The following is a 25,970-nucleotide window of genomic DNA, read 5'->3' as shown; positions in this document are numbered from 1 at the left end:
TTACTTCCTTGCGAAGTGAACTGCACAAGAAATGCCGATGATGAGAAGGCCAATGATGATGGAGGCGATGGCCACCCACTTGGCATTCCGCCCAAGCCGCCGGGATCCTTCGTAGTCGCCATCGTTGTAACTGTTCAGAGACTGGGGGACACAAGGGAAGAGCTGGTGATGATAGACAAGCCACCAGGAAGGGTGTGGGGATTCTCAGGTTGTCCTGATAAAAGGCTGGAAGAACCCTCTGGTGACTTTGCTCATCTCAGTGTCAGGCTGCTGAGCGAGTGGCATGGCTGTCCCCTTCTCTGGGAATCCTTCCCTGAACTCCAAGGCTGAGCTAGCTGCCCCCTCTGTATTTCCTGGTCACTTTCATCTTAGCATTTACCATAACAGATTAAAATGATTGATTCTGTCTCTTCCACCAGAACGTAAGTGTTATGTAGGCCGCCGTTGTCTGTCTTGTTCAACATGGCAGGCCAGTGCCTAGTGCAATGCTTGTCATGTAGAAGATGCTGGATAAATATTTGTAGCATAAAAGGATAAATGAGCATGTCTGCCCTGTCTGCTAGAACAGGGCTTTGCCAACTATGGCCCATGGGCCAAATCCATCCTGCCACCTGTTTTTGTAAATCGAGTTTGTTTGGAACATAGCCATGGTCATTTGTCTACTATTATCTGTGGCTGCTTTTGTGCTAGAATGCCAGAATTGAGTAGCTGGGACAGAGACTGTAGGATCCTCAAGGCCAAAAATATTTAGTATTTGGTCATTTGCAGAAAAAGTTCTCCCACTTCTTCCCTAGAAGATCAATGCGTGAGGTCAGGGACCTTGGGCTCATCTCTATGCCCGAGACAAGGCTGTCATTTTCCCAGCTGTTAAAATGCTCAAATACTTCTGTACTCATTGACAAACAGCAGCTACCCTGAGGCTTGTCTCCCTTCCCCAGTGTCCCAGCCATCCTGCTTCCTCTCCTGAATTCCCCCCAGACTTCCTCAAATCCAGCACCTTAAGGGTTATTTCTGGGCTGAGCAGAGAATCTTCTCTGATTCTGTGCCCATGCTAAATGTGTTAAATATTTAAGTATCGTCCTCGTTGCTAGTACTTTGAGCGGTGTCTAGCACATTGTAGGAGCTCAAGAAATACGTATTGACGGAGTGAGTGAATGAGTACGTCTGTTTCCCTACAGAACCTCAATTCTTTGAGGGCATCTTGGAGTTCCCCAGGACCTAGCCTGGTGCCAGGCAAAGGAGGGGTGCTCAGAGAATGCTTGCCACTGAGCTGATGGCCAGATGCTGTTTTTCTCCCTTATCACGAGCCTCCTTCATCATCCCACTGGTAACAATCACCCTAAAGTCGTGCTACAGCTATGTACCGAGAGCCTCCATCCGGGCTGTGAATTACACACGTCCCTGGGAACCTCTGTTCTTCATTCTGAAATTACAGCACTTCAGTAATAATTGCTCATCTTCCTGGTCTATGAACGGGGATTAGGCATATGCAGACAATTACAAGCCTGAGAAATACCCACTATACCACAGAGCTTTCTGCTTCCGGAACCTTCCATTAATTCTTGGATCTGGGCCACCTTAGTCAGCAACAGGCTGGGAGACTCAGCAAAGAAAAGAATTTGCTTTCAGGCTTTTTGTGTGAATGAGGGAGTGAGAACCTGCAACAATGTCAGGGACTTCCAGAGAGTGAGTTCCAAAATTCCAGGTCCTGAATTCTGGAATTCTCAACCTGGGGTGCCCATTAGAACCACCTGGGTAGTTTTAAAGAAACAAAGATATCTGGGCCCTATCCTGGGGAGATTCAGATTTAACTGATGTGGGGACCAGGTACCATATGCTTTATGTCTATATATATATATATATATATTTTTTTTTTTTTTTGAGACAGGGTCTCACTTTGTCACCCTGTGTAGAGTGCAGTGGTGTCATCACAGCTCACTGTAACCTCAAACTCTTGGGCTCAAATGATCCTCCTTCCTCAGCCTCCTGAGTAGCTGGGACTACAGGCACAAACCTGGCTAATTTTCCTGTATTTTGTAGAGATGGGGTATTGCTCTTGCTCAGGCTGGTATCGAACTCCTAGCCCCAAGCAATCCTCCTGCCTCTGCCTCCCAAAGCGCTAGGATTATAGGTATGAGCCACCATGCCCCGCCTTATGTGTTTTTTTTTTATTGTGGTAAAATATGCATAACATTTACCATTTTTAAGTGTATAGTTTAGTGGCGTTAAGCACATTCACATGGTCATGCAACCATAACCAACCATTTTCCAGAGCTTTTATATCTTCCCCAACTGAAACTCTATTCCTGTTAAATACTTACGCTCTATTCTACCCTCCTCCAAGCCCCTCGCAGACACCATTCTCTTTTCTGGCTCTATATACTTGACCATTCTGGATACTTTATATAAGTGAAATCATACGGTATTTGTCCATTTTCAACTGGCTTCTTTTACTTAGCATAATGTCTTCAAGCTTCATCCATGTTGTAGCATGTGTCAGAATTTCCTTCCCTTTTTGAAACTGAACAATATTGCATTGTATGGCTATACTACATTTTGTTTATCCATTTATCTGTCGATGGACGCTTGGGTTGCTTCCACCTTATTATTATTATTTTATTTTTATTTTTTTGAGACACAGTCTCGCTCTGTTTCCTGGGCTAGAGTGCCGTGGCATCAGCCTAGCTCACAGCAACCTCAAAACTCCTGGGCTCAAGCAATCCTCCTGCCTCACCCTCCCGAGTAGCTAGGACTACAGGCATGTGCAACCATGCCTGGCTAATTTTTTCTTTATATACTTTTGGTTGTCCAGCTAATTTCTTTCTATTTTTAGTAGAGACGGAGTCTTGCTCTTGCTCAGGCTGGTCTCGAACTCCTGACCTCAAGGGAACCTCCCGCCTCCGCCTCCCAGAGTGCTAGGATTACAGGCGTGAGCCACTGTGCCTGGCCTAGTATTATTATTTTTACTCTTCACAGAATTGAAAACCTCTGGTCTAGGTGGCTATCCTTCACGTCATTCAAGGTCAAGGTGCTCACCACCTTTACATTTATTCCAAGGGAGTGTGTGAGAGAGCATGGGCTCTAAACTCAGAGAGACCTGAATCCAAATTCTAGCTAAGGCAAGTTATCAACTTTTCTAAGACTCAGTGTCCTCATCTGTAAATTGGGGGCAACAGTATTTAATCATAAGCACCTACTTTGTATCGGAGGATCCAATGAGTTAATGCATATAAAGTGATTAGCATTGGCTCAGCAAATAGTATACACTCGATAAATGTTAGCTTTTCCTGTGAGTTGCAACTTCCTGTCTTGCTCTCAGTCTAAAGCTGTGACTCGTGCAGTGCAACAGAATCATCTCTACCCCTTGCTAGATCCGAATTTTGGGGGACCGAAGTTTGAGAAGCTGTTTTAAAGGCTTCACAATCAAAGTCTCTGCACGGAATATTAGGATCCCAAATTCTGAGCTCATAACCCAGTTTAGAATGATGTAGATTCAGACCCCCCCAAACTGATCATTATTCTCTCGTGCTACCTTGGAAAACTCAGTTCTGAGATGAATCATGGCAATGCATTTATGTTGCTGTCACCAGAGGAAAAATAACAAGACCTTCCCCTCTCTTCCCAAACCATGTCAACTCTTGGCCGTTGGGATGAAAACAAAAACAAAAACAAAAACAAAAACCAGTTTCATGGTCTCAGCAGCAGTGACCAAAAATGTGGGAAGAACCTGCAGTCTGTGCCATATTGGAGAATGGTGTGTCTACCATCTGTGCATTGCCCATGCGCCCAGGTGAGATGGGTTTCCCTGGGCCATTGGAGTTTTCTGGCACAGGTGAGAGGAGCCACGTGGGTGACCTGGCTGAGGGGACTGGGGCGCAAGCCATGGGCGAATCCTGCCACACCATCATGCCCTGCTGCCTACTACGTGACCTTCCTGTCTGCAAACTACCAACTTTCCGGGACTCATAATGGTGAACTTGAGTGAGTCCAGGAATAGGGCTGCTGTTAGCTTGAAAAAACAAGTGAAAAGCATCTTTTGGTACGAGTGTGGACTCTTCTCTCCTTATGAGTCCTCGTCTGAATCCATTTTCTCCTCTGGTATTTGGAAAAGGGGCTGCCCAAGCGGAAACCTGCCGGGTGAATGTGAGGAGATGGGAGTAGGGATGGGGGGAGGAGACTTTCAGATTCTCAGATTTCATCCTGAAGGACTTCAGTGGCTGGGGGTCTTGGGCTTAAGGGCAGAGATCTAACAAGTAGAGGAAGGAATTCTTTCCCTCCTCCCCCACGTGTCAGCTGTCATTCCTTTCCTCTTCCAATTGCCATTTTATACTAAGGTTCTCCTGGCAGATGAAACAGACTGAAGTGGTGGGAATGGATTTTAGAGAAAATGCAAGGTTTATAAATCTTTTTCTGAAGAGCTTAGAATGCAGACTAGTCCATCTGGTGTGGAAGAACTAGAAAGAAACAGGGAGGCTTTAGCTATTCCAAATTTCTATGATCTTATTTGTTCTTTTTAAAAATGACTAATGCAATCTGGGACCATGCAAAGCGTTCAAACGCTACAGAAAGTACCTACAAGCCCTACAGTAAATCGTAAAGCTCTTCCCCTAATCTCATTTTCCAGAGATAACCCTTGTTAGCAGTTTGGTGCATTTGCTTCTAGATTTTTTTCCCCCACAAATAATATGAAAAGAAAACTGACACTTTCTCCTTCTTCCATTATGACTAAGCACATCATTTTTCACAGCCAGGAGAAAGAAACAGCAATTTTCACCCCAAGATAGACCAAGAATAACAGAGCCTGTCTGTCCAGTCCAGCTCCCTTAAATATTAAAACCTTGAGTATTTCTCATAAATCTTGGCAAAGACAACTCCATCCCTGCCTTTTGCAATGCTAACGTCTAAACACAGGTCACTTCCTTTGTGGATGTTATCATATCTTGAGAAAGATACTGTTTTTTCTTTTTCCATGAACAGACTAATATAAAGCTTGGTAACCTTGGCAACTTCGCAATTCTCTCTTTTAAATACGTGTGTTGTACTTCTGATTTGGCTAGACAGTCCTTTTGATGTTGGACTTCTTGCATTTCTTTGTAAGTAAAGTCTTTTCTTTTCTAAAGATTTTGGCCTCTGGGAGTCTTTCTTGGACAAAGTAATAATGATCACATTTATTGAGCATTTATTATGTGCCAGGCACTATGTTAAAACACTTTTCAAGGATTATTTTATGAGTCCTCACAATAATTCTATGAGGTAGGTGCTCTATGGTTTCCATTTTACTGATGGGAAAACTGAGGCACAAAGAAGTTAAAACAATTTGCCCACGGTCACACAGCTAGTTAGGCAAAGTGATTACACACGCACATACACACACATAGAGTTTTTGTTAATGTTCTCTTTTTCTCTTTGTTCTAAAAATATGAGCAGTATCATACTACACTTGTTCTGCAACTTGCTTTTTTCCCACTAAATATAGGGTGGGCAATTTTCTAAGCTAGTGCTTTCAGGCCTGTCTCATTCCCCTTTTCTTTCTCCATTCATGATTTAAAATAATGAGTTATATTGACAGACTTCCTGCACCATCCTTGTATTTTTGGGAAAAAATCTTAATTTGTTATGGCATAATCTTTTGTTTGTAACTTTTCCTTCCTTCCTTCCTTCCTTCCCTCCTTCCTTCCTTCCTCCCTCCCTTCCTTTTCTCCCTCCCTTCCTCTTCTCCCTCCCTTCCTCTCTCTCTCTCTCTCTTTTTTTTTTTTTTGACAGGGTCCCACTCTGTCACCCAGGCTTGAGTGCAGTGGCACAGTTACAGCTCACTGCAACCTCAAACACCAGAGCTCAAGTGATTCTCCTGCCTAATTTTTAAATGTTTTTGTAGAGACAGGGTCTCCCTATGTTGCCCAGGCTGGTTTTGAACTCCTGGGCTCAAGCGATCCTCCTACCTCAGCCTCCCAAAGTGCTGGGATTACAGGTATGAGCCACTGTGCCCAGCTGTAACTTTTTGTTTCCAGATAGCTTCAGTCTTACAGAAATGTTTCCAGTATAGTTGTCTCCTTCTTTTTCATGGCTTCATAATAGTTCATTTAAATGGTTACATCTCACCTATAGACAATTTAATTATTTAAAATTTGTTGTGACTACATATTATCCTTATTCATGTGTTTTTGCATATATCTGAGCCTTCCCTGAGGGTGCATTCCTATCAATGGGGTTGCTGATTCGAAGGGTATATAAGTTTACATTTGGAGAGGTAGAGTCAAATTGCTCTGCAAAAAGTTTACACAAATCTACACTCCCACTAATGGTTTTTCAATACCCTTTCCTCCACATCCTTTCCAATACTGTATATAATCAATTTATTTTTCCCATTCTGATGGGTAAAAAATAATCCCCAAATAATATTACTTTAATTAATCATGAGGTTAAGCCATCTTTTTGCCCTTCAGATCCTGGCCCAAAGTTATCGCCTCACTGAGGCCTTTTCAGACCAGCTTATCTAAAACTGGCCACCTCTCCCTGGTGACTAACACAGTGCCTGGAATGTAGAAGGTCAATAAATATTTCTTGAATGAATAAATGCTTATTAATCACATATATTTCTTCTTGATGAATTATATACCAACATCGTTTGTCTAGCTTCCTACTGGCTTATCTTTTCTTATTGATTTGTGGGAACTTTTTATATATTATAGATCAGTCCTGTGCAATAGAAATCTAATGGGAGCCATACAGGTTATTTTAAATTTTCTAGTAGCCACATGAAAAAAGCAAAAATAAGTAGGTAAAATTAATTTTAGTAACATGTATTTTATTTAATCCAACATGTCCAAAATAATATCATGAAAACCTGTGGTGCTAGCTATTTTTCAAGTGCTCAATAATTGCATGTGGCTAGTGGAAACTATACTGAATACTATAGTAGATAATATTCCTTGATCTGTTATATCTTTTGCAAAGTTTTCTCCCAGTTCATTGTCTTTTAAACAAAATTATAACTTTTAATTTTATATAGTTTAAGGTTCACAAGAAATTGCAAAAATAGTATCCAGAGCGCCTGTTTACCCTTCTCCCAGCGATCCCTCATGCTATCTTACGCGACCACAGTACTCTGTCAAAATCAGGAAACTGACATTGATGCACAACTATTCATTCAGGTACAGACCTTATTCAGATTTCATCAGTTTTTACAAGTACTATTTTATTTTTGTATGTGTACAGTTCTATGAGATTCTGTCCCATGTAGATTTCAGTAACCACGATCACAATCAGGATCTAGAACTGCTCCATCAACACAAAGAAATTCCCTCTGTTACTCTTTATAAGTCACACTCTTCCCCCAAACCCTGTCTTTTCACTTATATCTGTGAAACTTGGACATTGCCTGGAGCTCCTTTCTAAGCTATAGATCTCATAATTTCATAAACCAACCACCTTTATTTTAAGGCACTACGTAGCCAGTGGCTGTCTCTGTTCACCCTGCAAAGTATAATATGTTAAAAGGAAGGGCCGTTAGCTTCTTTCCAGGTTTTATTTGCCTCTGTGATGCAAACGAACCTTTATGAGAATACAGAACAAATGAGTTCTGGTCACACATTTTATAAGCCACTCAAGATTCTCCTGCGGTGCCTTTTCTCTTTTCTCTGGGCATGGGCTCCTGTTGGCAAAATGTGACAGTCATTGCAAAACCTAACAAGAGCTGCCAGGTCTTGGTGAGGTGCCCTGAGCCGGTGAAGGTCACCCTTTGACAGAGAAGTGGGCGAGTTCCTCTCTCCTGTAGTAAATACTAATGATGTCATGGTCACCGCATCTGGTCATTTCAGACTTATTTATACACCCCTTCCCTGGATGGATACATGATACCCGAGGACCCACGGAAGGAAAGCTGGTCTGGGGCCAGGAACGAGGGTGACTGTTTCTATGCTAAACCTCAAGGAGGCTGCAGCAGGGAGCTGCAGGACAGCTGCGAGGCAGTGGAGACTCCTGGCTACCTTCCAGAAGGTACCAGCAACTCCCGGCATCCACACCTCAAAGAAGAGACCAGAATAACCTCACAAACTTTGAAAACTGGTGTTGGATACTGTTGGATCTAACGTCATGGGAATTCATGACACTTCACACCAAATGGTGAAGCCAGGAAAATATGGAAAGGACCTCATCCTTTCCCTCTGGTCTTTAGAGCAGAAGTCTTGCTACAGCCCACATGACACCCCAGATGAGTCAACATCACCTATGGGGCTGCTGCCAGTGTAGACCGGAGACGAAACTCTATTGGTGGTTCCCAACCCTGGTGCAAATTAGTCCCCAAACACAAAATGATAGCAATGGGAAGACGCTGTCAGATATTTTTTGCTTTAGCCTCCTGGTCATCCTGGATTAAATGAATTAATGTGTGTAAAATGCTTTGAACAGTGCCTGGGAAATAACATCAATCAGCATTAGCTATTATTGATATGTCATAGGCTGATTGATAACAATGACAACAAATGAGCTATTAAATATAATTTTGTACGTTCCATATTCCCCTTGGCCAATTGTTTCCTTTATGATGGCGCCTAGTGTTAAGAAAAAAAGACCTCGGTGAAAACCAAGAGTTTCTGCCATTATATCCCCTTCCTCCTTGGGATGGCACAGAAGGTGTATTGCTGTTACCTGGGACAGGTGACAGAGTGAAGCCTGAGCAGCCAGTGACATCTCAGTGTGAAGAACCGTTCCTGATATCTGATAATGCTCTATGAGAACACAGCACAGATCACATGTGTGGGTGGAAGGGATAGCAACTCTGTGTGGCCGCGGCTGTAAACCCTCCTTGGCTCCCTATTGCCCTTGGAGAGACTCACATTCTTCATTCTGCCCTTCCCGACTCCGCAGGGCTGGCCCCTGCATGCCTCCTTGCTCACCACCTCCCCCTTCCTGTCCCCTCTCCTTGCCCAGGTCATTTCCTCTGCTCCCTGTCTGTCTCACGTGGCCAGTGCCTGCTCAGTCTCCTGGTCTGGGCTTGTTATACATGTCATCTTCCCCAGGACAGCCTTCCCAGGTCCCCCCATTTTAAGTGGGTCCCCTGACCATAGTCACTAAGTTCTGACTCAAGCCCCCTTTTGTTTCCTTCATGGCTCTTGATGAGTCATAGTTATTTTACTTGGTTGCCTGCTGACTTTTGAGTGTCTCTGTCACCCGACTGTGTGTCCCATGAAGGCACAGACCATGTCTCAGTTTGCTCACCACTCTACTTCCGGTGTCTAGCGGAGGGTCTGACATTTAGCATTCCCTTAATATATATTTCCAATAAAAAGGACTAAAATTCATATAGCCCCAGGTTTCCTTTTCCAATGCTTTGTTTGGAAACAACCTTCTTACAAGTTTGCCCAAATATCCAAATATCTAGCCATTTGGACAGTTGATGGTTGCTTGTGTGTAAAAAGAATGCCTGGCTGACCACGCAGATGAAGCTCTATTTCGGTGATCCCAAACCAATTAATTCTGTTAGTTATCTGAACTTTTTTTTTCCTTTCAAAACAGGGTTTTGCTCTGCTGCCCAGGCTAGAGTGCAGTGGCATGATCACAGCTCAATGCAACCTCAACCTCCTGGGCTCAAGTGATCCTCCCACTTAACTTCCTGAGTAACTGGGACTAGGGGTGTACGCCATCATGCCTGGCTAATTTTTAAAAAATTTTTTTATAGAGACAGGGTCTCACTATGTTGCCCAGCCTGGTCTTGAACTTCTGGCCTCAAGTGATCCTCCCGCCTTGGTCTCCCAAAGTGCTGGGATTACAGGTATGAGCCACCACTCCTGGCCTGATTTTTTTTTTTTTTTTTTGTCCTCCATACTACTAAAAATCAGTCTATCTACAGATCTGGAAGATTAGATTAATCTTGTAGCTTTCACTTGATTTTGTGTGACAGTCCTATATATAGGACTTCATTTGGGTCTTAGGTTTCGCAAAGGCTAGTGCTATAGTTGTCTCCTCCATTTGTTTTATAAAGCGGGGAACCATTGGCCTTGGAGATTGAGATTTTTTCCCCTAATACTGAAAGGTCCAGTGCCATCGTGGTTGAGCACGTGGGCTCTGAGCCTGTCTGCCTGGATTCCACGCCAGTTCTGCTCTCTACTCGTCGTATCTTGAGCAAGTTACCTAACTTCTCCATGCCTTAGTCTCTACTTCTGTAAATGGGGGTGATGATAAAAGAAGTACCTACTTCCTGGAATTGCCAGGCAGATTAAGTGAATGAATACAATGAAAAATCTTAGCATAATGCTTGGCACATCACTAACATGTATTAAATGGAAACTGTTGTCTACTTTCAGCTATAAGAAGGGAGACAGTAGGTCTAATGTGATATTTCCCAAACAACTGAAACATGGTAAGTCACTTTCCCTATGTATTTATGCACTCATTGAGAACTCCTAAGCCACTGCTCTATACTGGCTTTGCGGTAAGTGCTGGGCCTACCAGCCAGGTATGAATCAGACAAAGTCCTTGCCCTCAAAGAGTTGAAGGAGCCGTACAGTTAGCACTCAAACACATCATTAAAAATTGAAATTTCAAGCAGGGAGAAGCGCTACGAAGGAAATAAGACAGAACCCTGTGGTGGGGAGAAATTGATAGGTTATTTAGCCTTTATTTCATAAGCCAAGGTTACCGATAATTTTCTTTTAAATGGAACCCCCTCCCCACAGCTGCCAATATTTTACACAAATGTAAATGCATGTGAATTACAGTTTGCCCCATTTTATCACAGACAATGTGATAACATAGATATTTGGATCTTTAACAGGGTAGCAGCCAAACCCAAAGGAAAATAAGGCCTCGCATGAAGGCTATGGAACTCAGTTTTCCTCATCTGTAAAACGAGGATAATACTATCTACAGCACAGGTTGGTTGTGAGGCTTAAATGAGATAATGAGTGTAAAGGGGTCTGGTATTATCTCATTTAATTTTGAAAATAGTGCAAAGAGATTGTCGTTAATATTTTCCATAGTATAAGTGCGGAAACGTAGGCTCAGTGAAGTTAGGGTAAGGAAGGGAGCTGGGATTCAAACTCAGGAATTGAGTTCAGAGCCTGAACCATCGTGGTGTCTGCCTTTGAATCTGTCCCCTGCCCAGTGTTCATGGCGGGGGCCAAAGGAGAGAGTGACCACACGCAGATATGGAATGTAGTTTCACTAAAAACTCTGCAAGACTTAATCATACCTCTCCAGCAAGGTTCACCAAGCAGTGAAAGAAGCAAGCCCCAGAAAACCCAAAGATGGGGAGAAAATATTTGCAAATGACACATCTGATAAAGTATTTGTATCCAGAATATATAAAGAACTCTGACAACTCAACAAGAAGACGACGACCAATCAATTAAAAACAAGCAAAACATCTGAATAGCCATTTCTTTGAAGAAGATACACAAATGGCCAATAAGCACATGAAAAGCTGCTCAACATCCTTCATCATTAGAGAAATGCGGATCCAAACTTCAGAAAGATACCACTTCCCACCCACTAGGATAGCTAGAATAAAGAGGACAGACAATGACAAGTGTTACTGAGGCTACAGAGAAACTGGCACCCTCAGACAGAGCTGTTGGGAATTTAAAATGATGCAGCCACTTTGGAAACCATCTAGCAGTTCCTCAAAAAGCTAAACGTAGGGTTATCATATGACCCGACAATCCCAGTCCTCGGTAAACGCCTAAGACAATTGAAACATACATTCACACGAAAAACTCGTACATGAATGTTCATTGCAGCATTATTTATAAGAGACAAAAAAGGAATCAACTCAAACGTCCATCAATGAATGAATGGAAAAACAAAATGTAGGATATCCATACAATAGAATATGATTCAGCCTTGAAAAGAAGGAAGCATTGATACATGGCACAACACGGGTAAACCCTGAAAATGTTACACTAGGTGAAAGAAGCCAGACATGCAAGATCACATAATGTATGATTCCATTTATCAGAAATATCCAGAATAGGTAAATTCATAGAGACAGACGGTAGATTAGAGGTTGCCAGGTGCTGGGGGGATGGGGAGTGATGCTAATGGGTATGAGGTTTCTTTTTGGAGTGATGAAAATTTATTAAAATTAGATAGTAATGATGGCTGTACAACCTTTTGAATGTACTAAAAGCCACTGAGTTGTATGCCTTTTTTTTTTTTTTTTTTGTAAAGAAGCAAGGCCCAGCGACAGAGCTTTTGAACCTTGAGTGTCCAGTGGACCAACGTGGATCCCTAACGTGGATGCCAGGTGGTACCTGGCAGCTTGGGGGTGCCTGACAATGACCCCAGCGCCCAATGGAGGCAGTAGCCAAGCCATGCCAGTGTGACGCAGATTAGACTTTTGTGTGAGCACGTGAGAAACACCCCTTAGAAACAGAGAAGAGAGTTTTCCAGGGAGTCAACTTAGCAGAGAGGGATGAGAACCAGTGAAGCCTGGGCTACTGCTTGTTAATGTATTAGCTTTGAGTAATAATTGTTCCGGTTTGCAATGAGGGTTGAGGAAAGAATTGGTGCTAAATGGTGGGGGAGGGGGGAAGTTGGATTGAGACCAGAGCAAAGTACTATTCTGTTAAGAGCTTTTATGAGATGCCCCTAGCTCTCTCCTCTGTGGTCTATCCCAGGATTCCTTCCTGGAGGAGTTAAAAGCATTTTAAGTGGATGACAGAGATGACATAGCATATGGCCCTGGAAGCTTATTTCCACCCCAGGGCCTTTGCACTCCCTGGTCCTGCCCAGATCTTCTTAGAGCTGGATTCTCATCCTTCAGCCTTTGCTGACCATCCTTTCTGAAGTAGAATCTCTCTCACATGCCTCCCTGTTGATTCTCTTCTCTGAAATGACCTTGTTGATTTGATGACTTGTGTGTGGCCTGTCTTCCCCACGCTTGGATGTAAGTTCCTGGAGAGCTGGTACCATGACTCTCTCACTGGACATACAGAGGGTCGTTGTAGGCTGTAGTTGTCCTGTGCTGCCCATGGAGGGATGGGCAAGTCTGTTCAATTTCAGGGCAGAGTGTCAGCAAGCCCCTTCGGCTGTGGATAGGAAGTCACGCTCTCCAGACAGCTCATCTGTTTCTTTCCTGTGTCTTCTTTCTCAACTGGTTCAGAATTCTTGAAGGGAGGAACAGTGGTGAATTCACTGACCCAACATGTAGGCTGCCTCTAGTCACTGAGAACCCCAGCTGTCACCTGTACGAAGCTGGCATTTATCTCCAGGACCGCCACAATGCTTGGCGTATCAGTAGGTGTTCAGAAACTGCTAAATGAATAAATGAATGAATGAATGTGGGAGAACCTTCCTCCCTGCTTTCTATCCCTGAGGAATGGTGCAGAAAGTCTCCCAGCTGCTGTGGAACCTTCTCTGAGGGTTCCACACTCAAGTGATGCTTCTTCATGTTGGCTTTTAACTCCCTCCCTGCTCATCTGAATTCCCTCACCCAGCTTTTCTCTTTAAACCTCAGAGCCAACTGCCACCCCAACCAGCCTCCTACCATGGTGGCAGGGGCCAGGGATGGCTAGAATGTTTATTGCGGCACAATTCACAATCACAAAGATGTGGAATCAACCCAAGGGCCCGTCAATTCATGAGTGGATTAATCAAATGTGGTATATGTGCACCACAGAGTACTACTCAGCCATAAAAATGAATTAATACCTTTTGCAACAATCTGGATGGAACTGGAGACCATCCTCCTAAGTGAAGTATCACAAGAATGGAAAAACAAACACCACATGTACTCACCATTAAATTGGAACTAACTGATCAGCACTCACGTGCACACATGGAGGTAAAACTCAAAGGAAATCATGCAGGAGGGAGGAGGGAAAGGGGGGTGGGTGATTGCTTGAGCCCAGGAGTTTAAAGTTCCAGTGAGCTAGGATGACACCACTGCACTCTAGATGGGGTAACAGGGCAAGACTCTGTCTCAAAAAAAAAAAGCTACTTCTTACCATTTCAGGCTAAAAAAAAACCATTGAAATTTGGAACAAAAACCACAACAGAATTGTGAACACTTTCCAAGCATTTGTTTTATGGCAAGAACTGTGCTAAACTGCAGGTTCTGTCTTTTGACATTTTCAAGACTAGAATAACAGATCAGAGTAAAACATCATTTGTCATGAGTTAACTAGAGAGCTGACCATTTCAGCTCCAGAAGAATATATGATTTAGGATAGAGAAGAATGCACCTAATTACTAACTCCTCTTCCTCTTTGCTGAAGATTTTTTCTTTTTACCATCTTTAGAAAAGTGCTTATTTACGACTAGAAATGAGGTCTAACATTTTTAACAGAAAATATGAACGATATTAAAAACTTATAGGAATATTTGAAATGACAGTAGCCAAAATTTATCAAGTACCATTGCATTTAATTCACACAACAACGATGATATTGTTTCCAGTTTACAGATGAGGAAGCTGAAGCTCAGAGAGGTTAAGTCATTTGATCGATGTCACATAACAGTAAGCAGTAGAGCCAGGATTCAAACCCTGGTGGGCCCGGTAATAGAGTTTGTGGTCTTAACTTTTACATTGTAATTCTCCATAATCCTGCCATTCAGAGGAAAGCAGTGTAGACATTTTGGAATACTTCATGCTCCAGCTCATGCGAGTGCATGTATATGGTATGTGGATACTTTTAAAGAATGTGGGATCTCACTGTACACACAATTTGTATTTTGTACTATTTTTCTGTCTGATCTTTTACCCTAAGCAAGCATTTCCCTGCATATAAAAATTCTTTAAAAGCACGATTCTAACAGTTATGTAATAGTCTATGTTATAAGGAGATGTATAATTTACTTAGTCTATCTCCTATGTTAGAATCAACATTTATGCTCATTTCAATTTTTGTATAACAACAACATCAAATATTTATTAGGCAGTCACTCTGTGCTAGGCACCATGCTTCATATTTATTATAATAACTCATTTTATAATTTACATTGTAACTAATGCTGGAATGAACATCTAATATGCAATATTATGCCTCTCCATTTAGTTAATGTTTTTACATTTTAATCTCTTGGTAAAGCTCTCTTTGTATGGATCTTGCATGGTTCCTAAGTTTGTTTCTAGTATTTTTAATTTTAGTTGCTATTGTGAATATGCCAATATTCTGATCTGTACAGTTGCTGATACTGAAATCCTAATTTTGGAATGTGGTACCTCTTCTTCAAACCAACTCTGCTCTCTTTCAAAGCCATCCTCATCTTCTTCACTCCTTTATCTCTAGTATATATTTGGCCAGTGAGGAGAAAGTGAGGTTTTCTCTTTCCTTGTCTCATTCATTGTCCCTGTCTCTGTCTCTTCCTCTCCCCTTCCACCTTATCCACCCTCCTGCCACCTGTAGACTTACATCTACACCTGAACATAGTCTAGTCTAAGATATTTTTGTACAGGTATAATAATATAAAAGATTAATATTGCTTTAGATCCCAAACTCCTAGATAGCAGGCTTCTATCAAAATGCCTGATGTATGTGGGCACTTAGTAGTTTTAGCGATAACACCTGAATTTTCAGATGACTTTGGGGTTTCTTATTTAGATTTTGCTTGCTCATAAGTTTTTATGTCTAAAGGTAGTGCTGGGACTTCTAAGACTGGCTTCCAGATGACAGAATGCATTTCTTCTTCATTACCATTCATTCATTCGTGCTCATCTATCTGCATCTTGGGCTTTTGGACTTTTTCTCCCCATAATTATCTTCAAGGACAAGTGAGAACTGTCCTTTTGATGTCTATCATTACAGCCAAAAGCTAGGGAGGAATTCTGCCAGGCTTGATTAAGAGTCTTATAAGATGCTTCTTATATTGATGGGGTAAGTCTGTTGAAAGAGAAAGCTTTCAGAACCTCAAAGCTCTATTCCTTTGTTAATATCAAAGGGCAGGGCATAGCCATCCGATGAGAAATGCTTCAAGAGACTAGACTGTAAACTCCACGGGGGCAAGGACTGTCATGTTTGATTTTGTCAGAAAATTTTCTCATGGATATATAAGGACAGCTTTCTTATGTACCTTGCTGGGATTCTGCGAGGAACAAGTCAATGTGTCAATATGAAAATGCTTTGAAAAGCAAATACACATGTGTGAATGTTATAACAACAGCAGCAACAATAATAGCAATACTACCCTGCTATAAAAATTACCCACAGCAAAGAACAAATAAAATTACCAGAAGAGGGAGTTAAATATAGGAGGTCTCCTTTAGTTTGAGGAATAAGAGATATGATATAAAGGGTAAAGGGAATGGAAAGACAAGTTTCTGAATTTCACCTGTGGGAAAAAAGAGAATGAGGGAGGAAGAAAATCAGCAAAAGTTTGGCTAGGGAGATTCATTAATTTTTAAAAATTAGAACAAATTGTTAGAGATGGGGGGGGGTCTCCCTATGTTGTTTGGGCTGGATTTGAACTCCAGGGCTCAAGGGATCCTCCCACCTCAGACTCCCAAATTGCTGGGATTACAGGCACAGCCACCAAGCCAGGCTCATCAAAAACACCTGTGTTGGAAGACAGGGGAAGGGGCGGGTCTACAAAGCAAGAATGTTAGGGCTGGAGCACTCTGCAATGCCACCATAGCAACAATGGCTCTACTTATTAAAGGGAGAACCAAGGTACCATTAAGAGCTGTACTTCCCAAAATGTGTATTATGGTGTTTAGCCTTATAATCCAAGGATGCTGGGAAACATGCCTGGTAAATGCTCCATGCTGGACTGTTCCATTAAAAGCCATAGGCACAGTGGTTTGCCAAAGGCTCCAAGAAACTCCAAAGGAAAAGAAACAATTTACTTTTGCTTAACTTAGCACTTGACTTCTCAATTTCATCCATCCTCACCCCTGCACCTGTTTTGGTAAAATCTGTTAACATCAGGCAGAACCAGCAATCTGAGAAGCACAGTTTGGAAAGCCTAGCTAAATTCCTGAACTTGCAGAACTGGAGTTTTTTGGGTATGTTCAGGCTCAGATTTCGGATGAGGGGCTTTGAACTGAAGAGCGTCATGTCCTGAACTAGCAAGCTGGGCACAGAGACCAATTTTTAAATATGGACCCACTGGTCTGCAGGGTAAGGATAGCAGTGAGTTCTGGGTTAGCCAGGAAACTTACCCTTGGGAATCAAGCCTTGGCCAACCTCTCCATGACCCTTAGCATTTGCCTGGGTCTCCCGGATATTTTCCAAAAAAGTTTTGGCAGAAATGCTAAACACAGCTGGGGAAGGGAAGAGAATCCTCAGAGACAAAGGCAGGAGCAGACATAGGCCTGAGTAGCCATTTATTCATGCATTCGTTCATTTACCCATCGAACGTTAGCTACGTGTTGTGTGCCTGACATTGTGCTAGGTGCCGGGGCTAACAGAGCAACCTCAAGGGGGTTCACATACACAGGTCAGTGCAGGGAAGTAAAGATGATCTGAGAGGATGTCTGTTCAGAGTATAGTGGGGTACAACCTTGGGTGAGAGAGAGAAGAGGTAATCAAGAAAGGCTTCATGGAGGTGGTGGGTTTTTTTTTCCCCAGCTAAGCCTTGAGAAAAGAGTGGAATCTGCATTTTAAGATCCCTGGGTGATCAAAGTTTGAGAAGCACCATTCTAGGATGTGAGTCCTACCTGGCCTTCCCTTGATGATTATTTGAAGGCCTTCTCTGAAGTCATCATCAATATTTGTACCTTATAAATCAGAAATAGTTTGCCAATTAATTAGTGACAAACTCCAAGTCTCAACCATGACCTGTTTGGCCAACTCATTTAATAGCTGCTGCTTTGTTACCTTACCTGCCATTCATTTGGGCAGTATTTAATGACTTTGGAAACGATGTTCTCTCTTCCTTTCTTCCTTCCTTTCCTTCCTTCTTTCCTCTCTTTCTCTCCCTCCCTCCTTCCCTCCCTTCTTTTTACTGTTTATTATGGAAAATTTTAAATGTATACAAAAATTAACAGGATAATAAAATAACTCCCCATGGTCCCATAACCCAGCTTCAACAACTATCCATTAATGGCGAATCTTGTTTTATTTCTATCCCCACATTATGTGATGACAAGTTCAGCCATTATAGTATTTCATCTATAACGGCCATTAAAATTTAGATGGCCTTTAAAATATATTTTCTTTGGTAATACACACAGATTAACAACTTAAAATAGATGGAGTCTGTATCTCCAACCATCTAGGCCTGAAAGGACTCTCACAGCAGCTTAGATTCTAGATTTTCAAATACCAAATGTCAGTGGCCCACATAGCTGTGAAACTCATGAAAGTAGCTGACGAGGCAGGGCCGCTTGGGTGACATACATATCTGCAAAATCTCTGGGTATCTTGAACACAGCCTTCAAAAGATAACACACTTCAGAGAAGGTCTTTATCATCTGGAACTATCCGAGTGCTCTTCAGAGCTCCAAGCACAGAAATTCATAAGAAATAAGTCACAGGAGTCTATAATATTAATATCCTATTTCTCATGTGACAATCTCGTAGAAAGAACCAGAGAACATTGAGAGAAATCACATGGAGGGATGCAATGAATAGCAGTTACCATTCAGAACTCCAACCCAGAGGCAGCGTCAAGCCCTCTGGGGCAGCTGCCTGGACCAAGATCTGTTATTTCTAAGTTCACCAAAAACCAAACCAAACCAAACCAAACCACCACCACCACCACCACCACCACAACAACAAAACCCACACAAAAACCAACTTCCCTCTGAACCTAATTGAAGTCCACTTGCAACTACTGGTGGAGCCTGGATCAGATGGAAAGAACACTTAGTTTGGCTTGTTTTTCATCCTTTGAGTATTTACTTTCTTTTTGACAACTAACCTTGTCTTCCAGAGCAGGCGTGTTCAGGTTTGGGGCAGGGCTGTGGCTTACTGTGTCAGCCCATGACCAGATAATGGCTTGTGACAAAGGCCTTGGCCTAACTGTCCCTTATCACTGTTTCTTCTGTAGGTATGTGAGACTGGCTGCCTTGATATTTACCCTGAGGCTGCAACAAATATTTATTCCTGCGACATGTCTACTGGTCACTGTTTTTATTCTTATCAAATTTGCTCATCTCAATACAAACACAGAACTGCTATTAGAAAATGTAATGGCCTGTATCCCTAGAATGTACACATCTCAATCACCATCACCATCATCATTATCGAGACTTGCTGAGTTCTAGCTGTGTTCTAGGAAGTGAGTTGAAAACTTTTAACTTTTATCATTTAATCTCCACAAATGTACTTGAGTAAATCCTATCACAACTGCCATTTTTGCAGGGTGGAAAAACCAGGCTTCAGAAAGATTGAGACACTTGCATGAAGTCACAACCATGGCAAATAAAAGACAAGGAACTGAACCTCAATAGTTCTGTAGGTGGGAGGGGAAAGTTCTGATGAAAGCTTATAAACCATCCAATCAAAAGTCATTGGCTATTTTGCCTCGATGATTAGAGTAACCAGTTGGCTCAGTTGTGCAAATGATTGCACCATGATGTCATCAAGAATTGAGGCTCAGCACGGGCTCACCTTCAGTCTCCTGAGTCAGGTAGCAAATTCCAGCTACATGACCAATAGATGGTGAACTAATCCTGAATTTGCTAACACTCCTGCAACCTGCCTGGAATCCCACTTCTTCCAGATCCAGGAGGGCAGAGATCTCGCTAACCTTAGTTACCTACCACTCGATAAAGGAATGCCTGGAACAGATCCTGGCACATAATAGGTGCCCAATAAATGTTTGTTGAGTGAACATTTTTTTTTCTTCAGGATGGAAGGCCATATTAGGAAATTATGGAGTTCCTTTCAGATGGAATAAACAGAGATAGCTGGGGATGGGTGGGAACAGGATGAACGAAGCCTGAAAACCAGCCTGTGCTCCACTTACCAAGCTGTGTGCCCCGGCGCAGGGGCATGGCTGCAGGGAGGAAGTGCGTCACATTCCAATTCACACGAAGGTGCAGTATGGGCTAGCAGTAGCCCAGGCCGGGGGGAAATTCTTGAGCTATGTGTCCCCTAAACTGAGTACAGGTTAAAGTGCACTTTCAACAAATAGACTTTCAATAGATAAAGGAACAAACACTTCTGTGTCCCTGCCACTGACAATGCCTGACCCGCCGATGTTTTGATACAACCAGACATGTTAGACTGTGCCGCCTCATTACCCCAGGACTCCCCTGGGTCCACATGGGGTAGTGGAAAGAACACGGATGCCCACAGCATGAAGAGCACTCTTATCAAATGTGTACTTTTCAAACTAGTTTTATTCTTCATCTACCCCAATTTTTGGAATTTTATCAAAAGCTTCTTAGACTTGGTTTAATAAACAAAGGTATTGTTTTGAGATTACTGGCTCTTTTTACTGTTCTGAGAACTAATTATTTTGAGCCTGTCTTCCACATATCCATGTTAACATCAATTTGTGCTATCTTACAGTGCTTCTTAATTGGGGTGCTATTGGTATTGGGGGTATGTCCATTCTTCATTGGGGCACAGTCCCTAGTACGGCAGGACATGAGTACCTTGGCTCTTCCAAAGCCAGCAGCACCCCAAATCATCAAGACCACAGCAGATACCCCCTCTCCTCCACATTTCCAAATGCCTCCATGGGGAATGGCCCAATCCCCAGTGGAGACTCCCAGGCACATCGTTGCTGTGTCCGAACTTATTATAAATTACAGATAAATAAGATTTGAAAATAGCCAGGACTGAACATCACAAAACACCCTAAAGAAAACACAAAACTGACAGAATTGGTCGGCTACCTTTCTTCTTCATACCCTTCCTCTTCCTCTTTGTCCTTTGGAGTCTTTGTGACAAAACTTATCAAGCCCAGATCCACACTATATCAATGGAAAAACACTTCCAGCACCTTAGGGAGAATGCAGTAGGGAGCGTGCAGGAGGCACCTTTTAGCATTTAGGTTTTACTTGTTTGGTGTTCTGTTTGTTTTTGTGTGTGAAGCATGAGGTCTCCAGGTTCCAGATCTATACATCTGGCTGGCAATTATTGCACGCACCTAGCATAGTGCTAGGAGCTTAATATACTTTGTTTTGTTTCATCCTTATAACACTTTCGCTCAACTTAAAACAGCTTTCACATTCCCATTTTATAAAAGATAAAGAAACCAAGGCTTGAAAGGGGTATAAAACTTGCCCATAGTCAACTTGCTGTCTCCAGTGTCTGTTCTCGCTGTAAAGCGATTGAAAAAAGTCTTGGGGGAGGGAACGGGGATGTGAGGATTAGAAAAAGAGGTTCCTATTCAAAGCATGTCCAAACCTCATCCCCCAGGGCACAAGTGCCATCATTAGTATCCGACCTGTCACCACCAGCTGCAATGTTAGCTCATCTCAGACCAATAAGAGAAAAAGCCTTTGCAGGCCGTTTGGGGAGTGGCGCTGGGAAGGGGTGACTTGGCTGCTTCATTAATAAACGGGGATAGAATGTGGGCACCCGTGCCAGAGTCTGCTGCTGCCTGGAGAATTTGGCTGCAGCCTCACTTCCAGCCTCTCTGCAAAATACCTCAAGACCGGATATCTGGGGAGAGGAAGGAAGGGAGGAAATTGGCTAGTTGGTCCTAAGGAACGGGATACGATGGCTTCCAGGGCTTCGGTATGAGAAAAAGCAGCAGGAGTAAAGCAGACATAATGATCCAGGGACACCATTCATGCATGCATTCATTTCATAATATTTAAGCATCTACCACATGCCTGATTCTCTTCTAGGTGCTGAAGACACAGTAACAAACAAAACCAACAAATATCCTTGCCCTCCTAGAGCTTGGACTCTAATGAGACAGTAAACACATGTAAAATAAAATATCAGATGGAGAGAAGTTCTTTGGGCAAAAGGCAGCACGGAAGGGGGACTAGAAATGACATTTGAGTCAAGATCTTATAATAGTACCGTGCTGGACACTGTTCTAAGTGCTTTGCAATTATGATGTCATTAATGCGCATACCAACTCCAAGAAATACGGCTATGGTTATTCCCATTTTACAAAGGGACTGAGGTTCAGAGATGCGGTGACTTTCCAGATCATACAGCCAGAAAGCGGGATTTGAACCCAGACAGTGTATACTGCTCACCTGAAAGTTGGTGCAGACACAGCCTACACACCGGGTTTGGGAAGGGGCAAATTGCGGGTGCAAATGGAGTATGCAGGAACCCTCGAAGCGAATGTGGTGCCATGGACAAGTGTGGGGGACTTGATGGCAGCAGGAGGGGTGGCTTGAGATCTTCACCGAACTGAATCAGGACTCTCCGTCTGTGGCCGGAGAGTTCCCTTGTCCAGCGGAGGCGAGGTGGGCGGGTGGGGGAGGGAGCGCAACTGCAAGGGTTGTCCCGGGACAGTGCCGGTCCCGCCGCCACCCCCGGGCCAGCTGCTCCAGTCAATAAGGCCCGGACCTAGCGGGCGCTTGTCGCCCTCCTGGTGGGGTTCGCGGGAGGGTTCCTACGAGGGTTGTAGAGGGCCGCGGAGCTGAGCTCCGGAAGGGCAGACTAGGGGCACCAGCGGCCTCTCCTCTGGGGCGCGCGGCTCGGGAGGCCGGGGCGCAGAGGGCGCGCAGAGCGGCCCTGAGCGTGGAGTCCCCGGTGCATTCCCGGGAGCACCCCGGGTGCAGGACAGAGTGGTGGAGGGGCGCCTGGGAACCCTTTGGGACGCCGAGAGAGGCGAGGATAGGGTCAGTGCGCAGCAAATGGGGGAGGAACCACGAAGGAAAGGCGCACGTACTTTGCTGGTGAGAGGGGCGCAGCGGCGCAAAAGAAAAGCCTGGAGAGGTGACGGGTGTGAGTCAGCCTCGGGCGCGCTGGAAAGGGGGTGCGGGAGAGGCAAAGAAAGGCCGCTGGGCGTAGGAAGGAGCGAGAAGGACCTGCTGCTCGGAGAGAGCGTGCCGTGCCAAAGCTCGGGACCTGGGGGTCAAGGAGGGGGCGTTGGGAATCGCCTGGGGACCCTCGAAGAGTGGCCGAGGCGGTGCCCCCGGAGCAGCAAAGAGAGAAAGGAGCATATGCTGAGACACAGTCCCGGGCGCTGCCGAGCTGGAGCACCGTCGCAGCAGTTTTGGGGACATAGAGCCCGCGCACTCAGAGAACGGGCTAGGGCGGCGCGCATTGGGGGTCTAGAAAAGCGCGTCGAGGAGACCCGCGCTAGTGCCTAGGAATGTCAGAGGAGGAAGAGGGAAGCAGGAAAGTCGACAGAAGAACTTCCCCGAGTTGGAGAGAGCGCGCACCACGGGCGTTGGAAAGGAGCAGAAAGCTAGCGTGGGGGAGGTTTTGTCAGGGATCTGAGCACCAACAAGGAGGTGCTGATGGTTGCGGGGAGCCCCCAGAGCCTGAGAAAGATGAGGAGGGGATGCAGAGGGCAGAGAACTCCTAGCGCGCGGGGCGGTGAGGAAGGGAGCCGCAGAGTCTCACTGGGTCCCCGGGAGGGGCGCAAAACCGCCCGGGTCTCTCCTCCTGGGCGGCCTCTGGCCCTAATCCACTCACCATGATGGAGAAGACCAAAGCCACGATGTTGATGGGGTACGCAGGGCAAAAACACGAGACGATGGCGAGCCACAGGTAGTTCTGGGGCATGGGCACGTCCTCCTCGGTCTTGTCATCTTCAGTGTTGGCCTCGGGACTGCTGTCCAAAGCCCTCTTGAAGTCCGAGCTGGGGGCGTACTGAGACATGGGCGAGACCCGGGCGCAGGGAGGGCGGAGGAGCGCACGGTCGCGCGGTCTCGGGCTCTGGCCGCCGGCTCGCGGCAAGGCTCTGAAAAGCCAGCGGCGCGGGGCTCAAGGGAGACGTGACCTCACCCCTGCTGCGTCCGCCGCCAGCGCCCGCCCAGGCTCAGGGACCTGGGCCAAGAGCCTCCCCGCAAGGAGAGAGGGAGGGCGGGAGGTGGGGGGAGGACAGAGGGAGCCAGCCAGCCTGAGAAGCGGGAAAGGCAGACGAAGACACCCCACTCCCTGGTGGACACACCCAGAGACCATCAGACGGACGCACAGACTCACACAGGGAAGTCTGGAATAAGAGGAGGCTCAGGGCAGAGAAGGCCCTTCAAGTTCCACCTGGCCAGCCTGTGGGCCGAAGATGACCAGCTAATGTTTTAAAGCCACTTAATCTGAATGCATTTAGATGGGAGGGGACCCACCCGATCCAGTTGGCAAAAGACCGACTACTGCGTCTAGACTTCAACATCTTACCTTAATTGTCTGGCTCCGGAGCATTTCATTGGCTTTCCCTGACTCAGCCCCTTCTACTCGGACCTTGCACGAGAAGCCCCAGCAATCACTCCTCCCCCACAGGTGGGCGGGAGCCAGGTGCTCAGCTTTGGCCTCAACACTTCTCAACACTCCCCACGGGCTCCACTCCACGGGGCTCGGGAGACTGCAGCCCCGTGGAGCCGGTCAGCGGGCACCGCCCTGTCCAGGTGCTCTCCATTCTTGCCCCCGAGTGAACTCCCGGGGAGTTCTTCTCCTCTCCACTTTTCCACCTACAGGACACCTGGAGAGAAATGTCAGTAGATCTGGCAGGTGTAGACAACCCAGATGGATAACTGGGATAGGGAGAAGAGAGAGGAATCCACTTTGGAAACTGAGTCGACGGCAGCAATTGCATCCGTGTCTAAGCCATTCATGGGAGGCAGTATGGACCAGAACTGAGGCTCCAAACCCAGTCAGAGCTGGGAAATCATTACCTCTGACTTGAGTGACTTCCGGAAAGTCCCTTCACCTTGCTGAGTCACAATTTCTTCATCTGAAAAAGAGGACTAATAATAGACTCTGTCTCCTAAGGGCGCTGTGGGGACTGTACGAGATTGCACATTAAGCCAGGTGAATGTACGTGCTCAATAAATGTTAGCTATTATTGGGATGCTGTTTCCCTACATTCTGAACTATAGTCAATTATATAGTATCTTAAACCTGATATCCATTGTTTCAAATATTCTACCAAAAATCCAGATATTCTGAGCTGTCAGGACCACAAAGAAATGAAAACAGTTTTATCATGTGCAGTCTCAAAAACAGTTGCTCACACCATCATACTCGAAAGTATTAATCATCTGCTGGGCTTTCTCAGAACATGAACTGAGTGTCTGGGATGCCCTCACTTATCTCATGGGGCCATAATTATTTTGTTATCTGCCTCCCTCATTGGACTGCAAAGCCCTGGAGAGAGGGGACTATCTTGCTCATCTTCGTGTCAGCACCTGGCACGGTGCCTGATACAAGGTGTGTGCTTAGTATAGCTTGCTGGGTGAGCACACAAAGATGAAATAGTTAATCTTCTCCACCATGCCCTCTCCCCATTTTGGTTGATTAATCAAGTGGTAATAACCCAAAGATGAGATTCATCTACTGAATTCTCAACCAAGTCTTCGCATTGACTTTTCCCTCTGCCTGGAATGCTGTTCTCCAAGACTGTTACATGGCTCTTCCTTCTTATTCCTCGGTCATCAGCTCAAGTCACTTCCTCAAAGGGGGTCTTTTCTCTGGATTTATCTAGAATAGGTCCCCATAATTATCCTGTATTTACCAGCTTGGATTTTTTTTTTTTTTTGGTGGCATGTGTGTCACGATTGCAATTTATTTGTATACTTGTTCGTTGTCTGTTTTTTTTTTTCCTCTAGACTGTAAGCTGTCTAACCCATTCAAGAGCTATATTTCCAGCACTTAGAATTGTTCTGGCACATAATAGGAATGCAAGAAATATTTCTTGAATGAATGGATTGGAAGTACCTGGGAGTATTGAAAAACTGATTTCCACATCTTGACCAAGACCTACTTGAATTAGAATTTCCCAAGATGGCACCCCAGAAATCTATAATTTTTAATGCCTGAGAAATCTGTATTTTTAGAACACTCCCTGGTGATTCTGTTGCAATTGGACTGCTTCTCAAATCCTAATAATGTCTCTAGTTCTTAGGACTCAGTCCTGGATCTTTTGTTTGGAGATGCCCTCAGGCATCTCAGACTCACGCTGTCAAAGAGGAACTCATGTCTCCCCCAGGAACCTACTTCTCAAGG

At 44.5% G+C, this 25,970-nt stretch overlaps 1 protein-coding gene across 1 annotated transcript; it reads right to left on the bottom strand.

Annotated features, from left to right (window-relative positions):
* On the bottom strand, positions 1 to 23,630 carry TMEM233 (transmembrane protein 233). The gene is made up of 2 exons (XM_069497507.1): positions 23,445 to 23,630; positions 1 to 141 (listed from the first exon to the last, which is right to left on the bottom strand). Exons 1-2 carry the CDS (start codon positions 23,628 to 23,630, stop codon positions 1 to 3), a joined length of 327 nt encoding a protein of 108 aa, XP_069353608.1.
* Between the last annotated feature and the right edge of the window lie 2,340 nt (positions 23,631 to 25,970).

This window comes from Eulemur rufifrons, chromosome 21 (genome assembly GCF_041146395.1).
Source record: "Eulemur rufifrons isolate Redbay chromosome 21, OSU_ERuf_1, whole genome shotgun sequence".
NCBI lineage: Eukaryota > Metazoa > Chordata > Mammalia > Primates > Lemuridae > Eulemur > Eulemur rufifrons.
The sequence above is the reverse complement of the archived record's forward strand: the minus strand, read 5'-3'. Positions and strand labels throughout refer to the sequence as shown.